The following is a 10,479-nucleotide window of genomic DNA, read 5'->3' as shown; positions in this document are numbered from 1 at the left end:
CTATACATCACGTATTCGAGTCCACTATACATGCTGCATTAATACTTGGGCCATGCCTAGTTGCTTGACCACTCCTACGTCTCCCAAACTAACCAAGAGAAGACCAAGTGACTGACTGATACTTTGTAGGAATGGGTGCAGCTCGGTTAAAAATGCACCGCCGGAGGGCCTAACGTCTGATAGGACTTTTTCCTGTAGCTGTTTAGACTAGGAAATGTACATGGCTCCGGATCCAGGCCAGCTCGCTCCTTGGCCCAGCCCGGCCCACCCCCACCCTACTGCGTCGAAACTCAAGAGGCTGTAAAGCCCTAAACCAACCCACTCCTTTTATTCGTGCTGTCGTTTTTCTCTCGTCGCTTCCGCTTCTCACGGGGGCTCCTCCCAAGCTTCGCTTCTCGTCTCCATGGCGGTAAGTCTTCCAACCCCCCCGTTTCTCTCTCTCTCTCTCTCTCTCTCTCTCGCTGGACATCATCGTTTTTTTACGAGAAATCTCTCTCCCGGTTCTAATACCTAACAAACCCTAACCCTAACCGAGCGTATCCCATCTCCAAGAACCCCCCCCCCCTCCCTCCGGCTGAAAAAATTTAAAAATTGTCTTTGGGTTTACATATCAAACCCTGGAACCCTAAGACGATGTCACGCCGCGCTGTCTCGCTCCAAGGGCTGCACCCAACTCGGTGCCTAAAGATTCCCTATCCTGAGCTCAAAGAAAGCCAGTGCATATAAGTATTGCGTATTTCGAACTGTTCTTGATTGTGATGTGAAAAGAAGTGAATTTTTGTTGAAATTTTGGCAGGTGAAATCAGATCTATTTTACATGCATTATTCTTTTTTATTGCAATATTAGGTGCCATGTGATAAGTGTTTGTGCTGCTAGTTTAGATCGTGAAATTTTTATATGATTATCTGTTAGATTCAGAATTATGTTTCTTCTTGCATAAGAATGATCATTGTTTTGCAGTGCTTGCTTGTTTTCTTGGCTGCAGGCAAGGTGCAGATAATGTGATCCTGACCTTAATCATGTTAGAAATTAAACCCTAGGCAAAAAGAATGCACTAAGCTTGGTTATTAATTATTGATTATTTGGTTTTTGATTGAACACTGAGCTCTGCAGATAACATCATCCATAGACAGCCCATTTCCTTGTTTTAGTTATCATAGTTTGATTTCAAGTAGTGGCTTTGGCATTATTAGATGGTATGGACCCAAACGAATACTCAAAAAGTATGTTGATGATATTTTCATAGAGGGAATGGGTCTTAGCAATATGCAGCATAAAACAATGGGTGAGAGCTAATTTGTCTAGGTTCCAATGTATGCTAGGCTAGAGCATGGCCTCATTTTTTTTTTTGTGGGAACATTGGGAAAAAGTTAGATGATTCTGATTGTGCAAGTATGGGATCTAAGATTTGATTATCATGGGCCTTTCCGATGACAGTTAGCCATCCGTTTATGCAATTCCAGTTTAATTTAAACTACATGGGAGGTTTTTTCTTTGTAATACCTTTTGGCATTCTAGGGACATTTTCAGTTTTTGCTGTAGAATTTGCTGAACGATGGTGCTTCGTTTTTGCTACCCCTAGAAGGTTAGGTTGATAGAGATTTGGTTAGTTATGGATAAGAGTAACCAAAGAATGTCTTCGAAGAAATACACAATATATAGAATATTCCTTTTTGCAAGGTTAAGGGGGTGGAAGTATAACTAATGAGAATCTTCCTTATGGGCATTGTCAGGAAATTGGAGTGCCACTGGCAAAGAACTGTTTAAAATGCCTTTTGAGGTCTGTCTGACATCGTGCCTTGAGGGAACAGCTGTTCAGTAACACCTTTAAGGTTCATCGGAGAGGCTATTTGGAGTAGGGCATATGCATCACACATAAAGGTTCATGAGCCATGCACGTTATGCTTATATTTATACCTTCCATTCCCATGGAAGATATGCATAAAGGATCAATTTTCTTTCAAGGCATGCCACAGCTAAAACATTAATAAAGTCAAAAGGTCAAACGATGACTGACTTTGCATGTGACTGAAGTGAATGCAAGTGATGTTCTGATTTGATGAATAAATGGTCAACATATGCGCAGAAATATAGTTCAAATTCTTTTTGAGTAATGATTTATTAGACATTTTATAACTGCATTCCTTGAATCCACACTTTTGTAACTATTTTTTCTCTAGATAGTGTTCAAGAAAGTGACAAAAGCAGAGAAATAACATATGATTTTTTAGAAGTACATTCAAAAGCAAAGAAATTACATATGATAATGTAGAAGGCCATTCATTAGTTCTCACTAATGCTTGGGATGGGCTTGTGGAATTCAAAGCTTCAAATTGTCACATGAAATGATTAAAGCATTTTTAATGCACAACCATTTCTGGCCTCAATTCAACCAGCTGTTTGGTGTTACACATACATGCATCAAGCTACATGCAGATACATGCGATTCTTTGATTTGTATCATCAAACCATGTTGAGATTAGATAGGTTATCATGGTATGCCTCCTTTGACAATCACAGATAATTGGTGTTGTTGGTGCTTATTGGCATTATAGAATGTAGCAATTATTCTGAGAATTGTATATTTGGTCCAAGGTAGTTTAAGACAATTAGATTTTATGAAACTGAAGCGTGAGAATATAAAAATGCATATGATTCTATTATTTTAATTTATGGATGGTCAAGATTGGATTATAAAAATTATGATATTTCTCTATGTTGATGGACTTTGAGTCTTTATATATAATTACTCCCCATTTTAAATCTGATGGATATCTATTGTGACTTAATCACTTAAGATGAGAGCAAAATTAGGTAAAGGTGATTATTAAGATAAACATGTATCTTTATAGTTTAATATATATTGTAGCTATGACAAGAAAATTTTTACATATCATGAATTCCAGATATAATCAATAGTTTGACTCAAGGTTTGCTGTATTGATTGGTACCGATGCATACTGACCGTATTGTACTGGTACGCGACATGAGGGGTATGCCGACACTCGGTTTGCTGAACCGACCCCCGTACTGAGCGTACCGGCACTGTAATAGGATGGTACTGTATGGGGTCTTCTACTGAGATGGCGAACCTTGATTTGGCTTTTTACCATTTTTTTTTTAAAAAAAAGTTATGGTGTTGATTGTCATGAACTTTAGAGACAAAAAGAATTTAGAAGATGTTAGGTTTTTAGCAATGTTATCAAAATTGGCACCTTGGTGAATTTGCCTAGAGAGGCCAAATTACCTAGGCAATGGCTGTGTCGGCATTAGCTCAAAGTTACAGTACTTTTTTTTAAAAAAAAAAATCCACTTGCTTTTTTTGGGTCACTTTCGCAACTAAAAGAAACTTATGTTATGTGCTTCAAAAGTTAAAATAATATAAGGTATGCTATCATTTCCCTCATCCCATCCACCCTCGCTTGACCTAGAGATACGGCTAACTACCCATTCATTTGCCAATGCATCAACAGAGGTCCTTTATTAGTTTGTTTGACCACTGATAGCCCTCTGGCATCCCATTGACAACTATTCAACTGCTCAAAGGCCCCGAAAGTTTTGCCCCTTAAATGCTTCCTGTCTTCTCCTCTTTCTTTTTATTCCTCTTCATCCCCTTCTTTGTTAAAGGATTCTTCTTTTTTTTTCCCTCTTCTCCATCTCATCCCTTCTCATATCATTTGAAAAGTCTTTTTTTATTCCTTCTACCATGTTTCTTCTCCTTATATTTTTCCCTATATTTGCTTTCTTTTTTTCCTATTTTCTTTCCTTTTCCTTTTTCTTTTTATTCATGTTCTCTATTTTCCTCCCAACTACAATCTCCAAGAGGTGATTCTGTTTTTTGACTCTCCCAGACATGTCACATTTTCACTTTTAAGGTTAAAATTTAAACAACTTGCTTTTGCTAGCACTTACTATTGCTATATTTCACTTGGTGGATTGATATGCAATGAGATCATACCTTGATCTTCACTAATTTTATTTCCTATTTTGCTATAGTACTTTAGTTGTTTATTTACATGTAGACTTTGGAAGGCATCATTTCATTTCATTAGGAGAAATAAATTCTTTGCAACTACCAAATTTGGATGTTTAAATTTGATTTTCTTTTAATTGTGAGTTCATGGTCTATGGAAAAACCAACATAAAAGTGATCCCATGGAATGGAAGGAACTTGACGCAAAATATATCAATAGAATTTAGGATCTTTCTTTAATTATATTACAATTAGTAAATTTACCTTTAGTAGATGGAATATTTTATCTTGATCATCACACCTGCTTGAAAATTTTCTGCTATCAAACCTGCTTCCTAATACTGCTACTCCTCTCTCCTTATTAAATTCATGTAATTATTCAGAACCTATATGTTGGTGTTTATCATAGAGTCCTTGTAGCACATACTTTTAGGGCCTGTTTGGTTTGGTGTAAGTGGGCTAAGCGGGACCATGCTTTGTGGAAGTGGCCTTAGCCACCCTTGGTCTGAACTGGCTTCGGCCGTTTTTTCTTTTCACAAGCCATTTTTGGAACCTACTTCAATTCCAATTCAGGCAAACCAAACACCTGAAATGGGTTCCTGCTGGCCCAACTGAGTTTGGATGCCCAGTCATGGGCAACCAAGCAGATCCGTAACCAAGATCTATAAAGGGTTTATTATTCTTGCCCTGCTTCTGCATTTGCTCTACAATCATGCTTCTACAAATAGACTGTACATGGGGAGATGAGGCCATTTCCAAGACTAGAGAAGAATTATGATTTAATTGATTTAAATGAAATAGAGGCTCTTTTTTCATCTCCCTCTTTATCCTTGTAGATCTATTTTTCAGAAGTGCATCACTTATTTATCAATTTGTTTCATGTTTATACTTTCTCTAATGTATCAAATACGAATGGTCTTGATGTTTATCACATGCTCGCCTTAACATTCTAATTTTTGCCTAGCATTGTGATTTATGCAATGTTGTAGGCAAATTGATTATAAGGCCAACGAGATTTATTTCAGATGAGTTGGCACTCTCCTTACAGGAGAGGTCCCAAGCTCGACTATGGATGGTGGCATTTCCACCATATGTCTCAAAATAAAATAATTTGTTTACAATTATCTCTCTTGAGTTTGCAATATTATACGCTACTCTTTAGAAGCCCTTCAGTTTGTTAACGCTGGTTGGATTATATATTATAGAATTTTCCCACTTTATCTCTTTCTTTTATATAAATCATATATATATGTGTGTGTGTTTATATAGATGTAAATATATATATGTATATGTATATATGTATACGTATATGTTTATAGATATGTATATATATATATATATATATGCTAGATGAGGGTAAATTAGATTTTGTTTTAGTATATTTAGTATATTTAGTATTTGTTTTGTTAGAACCTTTGTTTAGTATTGTACTGCATCTCTACTATATAACTGTATTTTGTTTTGGTTATTATTGAAAGCTTATCTTCCAAAATTTTGTTCATAATTCCAAGTAAAATTCCAAAATATCTCACTGATCGCTCACCAATGTTTTAAAATTCAGCTGTGGTATATGGGCAGTCATGGGACCGCATAGCATATACGTGTTATGCAGGCTGCATATACAGGCACATATGCAGTTAGTAATTTAAATGTTTAAATAAATAATATAGATTGTATATAATAAATAATAATGTGAATACTTGTGATAATAATAATATTTTTATAAATAGTAGCAACATTAATAATAATGACATCTAGCAATTAGTGATTACTACGTAGTAGTTTCTTAGTAGCAATATTTGTAGCATAATTAACATATTGATATTGTTAATATATACATATTGGCCTGCTTGAAACCCACATCCAACTCAACCGGTAGCTTGAACATGCTTTATTTGCATGGCTCTGTGTAGGAATGGCCACGTCTATGGTCACGCAATGCTAAAAGGGACATGCATGCGACTGTACAATGATAGGTAGGTTGCATATGCAGCTGTGCAATATTAATCCTACTGCTTATGTATCGTCGAAGTGCTAAGAAATGGTCTTTTCGACCTATATATGGCCTGATTGCATATGATAGCCGCATATAGGATATGTGGTGCCATCAGGGGATTGTATACGCATATGCGGCTGTATATTTGGCCTTATGCACGGCATTTTAAAACAGCCACTCCCTGTCTTATTTTTAACTAATGACTCACCAACTCAACATTAATATATCAACAAATCTCTCTCTATGGCAGGTGCAAAAGTTAGGATGTAAAATATATGTTATAAAGAGGACATACTGAAAAGATAACAACAAAAGTTTTTACACTTTCCACTGCATGATGGAGCGCAAGCATGTTGAAATCCCTTTCACAACTTTGATTTATCATGCAAAACCTCTAGCATCTATGATATAGGTGTTTCTTCCTTTTCTATTATTTAATGGCGAGCGTATAGACATTTTATGATGATTTCTGGCTATTTTTTCTAGCCCATCCATGCTGTGAAGTTTACTTCAGTTGTGAGCAATATATTCTAAATCAAAAGAAGATATCACATAAATAAAAATATATTAAATAAATCAATATCTAGGTATGTATGACTTATGAATGGAAAATAAGCAAGGGATCTGTCTAATTTTTGACATAGGCTGTACCAATTGTGTATAAAAGGAGTAAGCAGATTGGTAATGTATTAGTTGTGTACTTTAAGATTGGCATATTAGAGAATTTAGTATTTGGTCAGTTGGTTCTCTTGAATTCATAATTATATATGTATATATTGTGCATTAACTGTTTATTTCAAAACTAAGCATATTGGCCTGGTTTCCTCCCATCCTGGCTCTAAAAAAAAGATTACTGTATCATACATACATATGTATATGTACGTATATGTATTTACATGTGTATATATCTATATCTATATATATCTCCTTTATCTAATTATTAGGACAAAGATTATAGAAAACTTAGTAGTTGCTAATATTCAAATGGATTTATGGTAGTAATTGGCAAAAACAAGTAGTTTAAAATTGTACCATTACAGCATAGCTTTTTCCTTTGGATCTCATGCTTTGTATAACATCGAGATGGTTTCATTCAGTATAAGCTCAAAGTGGGGCCGAACATGTGCCTGCTATTGTTTCTCTTTTGTAGGCCTGAAAACCAAAACATTTTAGACAAAACACATGCTTTTGGTTTAAACCTTAAAACTATGATGCTCCAAGCTGTGGTGTGTTTATCCATTAGCAACAGTGTTATGTACACACTTGGCAAGCTCCAAAAGTCTAGGCACAGGGACACAATATTTATAGATATATATGTATATGCATATGTATATGTATAGAAGTATATGTATATAGTGTATTTGTATCTTTTAATGCTTATTCAAGAAAAAGAGAAATGTAGAATTCTAGATGCTATTTAACAAATAAATTAATGTAATAGCCTTGAGTGTGCAAGTTGTTTAATTTATTTTTTAGGTTCATTTAAGATATGTTGAGATACTTAAAAAATGATGACTAATCATGATATATTCATGTTTAGAATATAATGACATTTTGTTAAAGTATAGCTGTGATAACTTTATATTAAAAGTGCAATGATACTTTGCTTAAAGTATCCGTATAATCTTGATAATTGTATATTATAGACATAAGGGCACTTCACTTGAAATGTCTAGAAAAGCTTAAGGACACTTTATTGAAAGTGTCCAGTGCGTCAAATTAAGAATTCTCTGCATGACACTCCAAAAAAATTGTCAAGTGTCGAACACTTTTTGCTGATATCAACAGAACACTTCAAAGTGGAGTATCTAGCTGCGTATTTTGTCTTGCCATGCCCAAATGTCCAAAGTGCCGACACCTCTAGATAGCAGGGGTAAGGAAAGCTGTAAGTTGGAATTGTTGATGGCTAAAGCATCTAGCATTGGTTGCTCAATTTAATGAAACATGAACCGAGAGGGAATTCCCTTTAGGGCTTCAAGCCTTAGTTGCCAGTCTTAGGAACAGTTGTGGGCGTGAGCAAGCAGATATTGTAGAGACACTTTTAGTAAGGAAGTGTTTAGGAAGCGGCTGCGCATTCGAGATTCTAGGAAGGTTCAAAAGTGCATGCATTATCCTAGGTACAAGTTTCTGGCTACTGCATTTCGGACAATCCAACATTCTTCGCATTTAGAGTACTTCCATGCTGTCTGGAGTCCTTAATAAAAGAATGTCTTTTTTTTTTTTTGTGGTGTGGTTTGTGTCTTTTTTTTTTTGGGGGGGGGGGGGGGGGGGGGGGGGCATTTAGCAAAATATTGTTTACTTTTGCTGTGTGAAAAGCATTATATTTAATGATTAGATGCCTTTTTTTGTTGTAAAATGTCTTGTTGCACTATCAAGTTTCAACAACCTTGTTTCCCTATTGATGTTGCAGACAGTTCCAGTTAACCCAAAACCTTTCTTGAACAATTTGACTGGGAAGCCTGTAATTGTGAAATTGAAGTGGGGGATGGAATACAAAGGTAATTTTTTTGTGTTTTATATGTGCAAGAGATCATCATTACATGGTGTCAAGTTTTATTCACCTATCTCTAAGAACATGCTTATATAACTAAATTTCTCTCTGTGCCTTTTTCAGGTTATCTTGTCTCAGTAGATTCCTATATGAACTTGCAGGTATCACTTTTCATAAAGTTTCTCTGTTAGGGATTTTGCCATCTCAATGTGTGCTATTATTACATAGTCCTTTTGATTAACTAGGTTAATTTAACAGTAACATCCTTCTCTGCAGCTAGCCAACACTGAAGAATTCATTGATGGGCAATTCTCAGGAAATCTTGGGGAGATACTGATAAGGTAATCAATTGTTACTCCAATGTGATTTGCTCTATATTTTTACTTTCGGATGGTTGACATCTTTGGTGATTAAAATTTACATCAAGTAGTCCAAAAATTGTTCCTAAATTCTTCATTTGTCAAGACTACGAGTATTCAATTTAAGAGAACCAATATCTTTAGACTTTTCTCCATGCATGTATTAAGAAGAAAAATAAAAATAAAAAAAGAAAACACAACTTCATGGGGATAGCTACAGTGCTTCTTTATATTTTTTAATTAAAAAGTAGATATTCATCCCACCCATTGGTTATTAGTGGGTATGGATCAAAAGTTATCTTAACTAGTTTCCAACCGGTTCCCGATTATTATTATTATTATTTTAATCTGGACAGTGCTAATCCCTGTATCTCTTCCCTATGTATCTCCAATCCCGATGTAACCCAAATCTCTCTCTCTCTCTCTCTCGCTCCCAGCAACCGCACACCGCCCACTCCTCCCTCACTCTTTTCTTCCTCCCTCCGCCGTGACAACTACTCACCGCCCCCTCTCTCCACCCACCTCCTCCCCTGGCGGCCGCTGATTGTCCGCTCCCCCAGGCCTCTCAACGAATGGCTGGCAATCGTGGGAGAGCATTAACCCTTCTACATACGGCCATTGAGGGCTGGACTGTTTAGGAAAATTAAATCATGCGACAATCAATTATGACCCCTGAGAGTTGCAAAAATTACAATACTTACCACCTTGTCTTTTGCCCAAATTATGGTATTTACTGCTTGTACTTGGACTTTCTACCAGCTATAATTGGTTGACATGAGAGAAATCAGGACCATTCTACAATGAATAGAGAGCAGAAATTTGAAAGATTATCATGCAAAAAATTTTAGAAGCATCGTAGCAGATCCTCAACTGCATTGGTTATGAAATCTGCAAGGTGCTGAAAGAAAATTCACGACGTATAAAGGCTTAATTTAATGTATGGACTTTTTTATGCTTATTTATCATATGATTATATGACTCAGAGTTACGGACTGATTGTTGTAATTTGGGGATGATCGTGTTTGTCTCCATTTCGTGTACTGCACGCCAGGTGCAACAATGTGCTGTACCTCCGTGGAGTACCAGAGGATGAAGAAATTGCTGAATGACAATTACATCCAGAAGCCACTTTTCTTTTTGCTGATACCCAGATGTCTAAAAAGCAGGATATGCAGCAGATGTGGATGTAGTTTTAACTCAGCACACAACGGATCATCACTTTTGTCCGTGCATTAAAAGAAAAAGGGTGAAATCAAAACATGCTTGATTGCTGCTTTAATTATGTATCGATATTTTTTTATGGTGGCATGCTCATCTAAAATGCATAGCCGTACTGCACTCCTTTCCCATGCTTCAATCAACAGGTCCTGGTTTGAACCATCGCAAAATTGCAGCACCTGCTTCATGGTATTAACTCGATATGCAGTATATATTTACTTTATCAGGGAAATAAAAAGACTTGAAGAAAAAAAGAGGAAAACGATAGTTTGCTTGGTTGGTACCCCTTTATGTTTCAAAAATCTCTTCATGATGACATCCTTGATTAGATTTCTAAACAGTAGTAGCGTATGTAATACCTTTTAACACTACGTCCTCTGTAATACGTGTCATGCATGTCTGCATGCAGTTCTTGTTGCATCTCGCAGCTCCATTATCGTC

At 36.1% G+C, this 10,479-nt stretch overlaps 1 protein-coding gene across 2 annotated transcripts; it reads left to right on the top strand.

The window, feature by feature from the left end:
- Nucleotides 1-304: 304 nt before the first annotated feature.
- LOC103720419 (probable small nuclear ribonucleoprotein F) lies at nt 305-10,200 on the top strand. 2 transcript variants are annotated; one of them, XM_039127879.1, is made up of 5 exons: nt 305-409; nt 8,381-8,468; nt 8,585-8,622; nt 8,738-8,802; nt 9,872-10,200. In XM_039127879.1, the coding sequence occupies exons 1-5, from the start codon at nt 404-406 to the stop codon at nt 9,927-9,929; spliced, it is 255 nt and encodes an 84-aa protein (XP_038983807.1). In that variant the 5' UTR covers nt 305-403; the 3' UTR covers nt 9,930-10,200. The 2 variants fall into 2 exon arrangements, with proteins under 2 accessions (XP_038983807.1, XP_038983806.1); XM_039127878.1 differs by lacking the exon at nt 305-409 and having other exon boundaries at nt 8,357-8,468.
- Nucleotides 10,201-10,479: the final 279 nt, after the last annotated feature.

This window comes from Phoenix dactylifera, chromosome 7 (genome assembly GCF_009389715.1).
Source record: "Phoenix dactylifera cultivar Barhee BC4 chromosome 7, palm_55x_up_171113_PBpolish2nd_filt_p, whole genome shotgun sequence".
NCBI lineage: Eukaryota > Viridiplantae > Streptophyta > Magnoliopsida > Arecales > Arecaceae > Phoenix > Phoenix dactylifera.
This window is presented reverse-complemented; position numbering and strand designations above follow the sequence as displayed.

Bases quoted from the DNA above. Each gene is read 5' to 3' on its own strand.
- LOC103720419 (XM_039127878.1), top strand. From the start codon at position 8,372: ATGTTGCAGACAGTTCCAGTTAACCCAAAACCTTTCTTGAACAATTTG. The intron at 8,469-8,584 runs GTAATTTTTTTG...TGCCTTTTTCAG, and splicing joins GTGGGGGATGGAATACAAAG to GTTATCTTGTCTCAGTAGAT. The intron at 8,803-9,871 runs GTAATCAATTGT...ACTGCACGCCAG, and splicing joins CTTGGGGAGATACTGATAAG to GTGCAACAATGTGCTGTACC.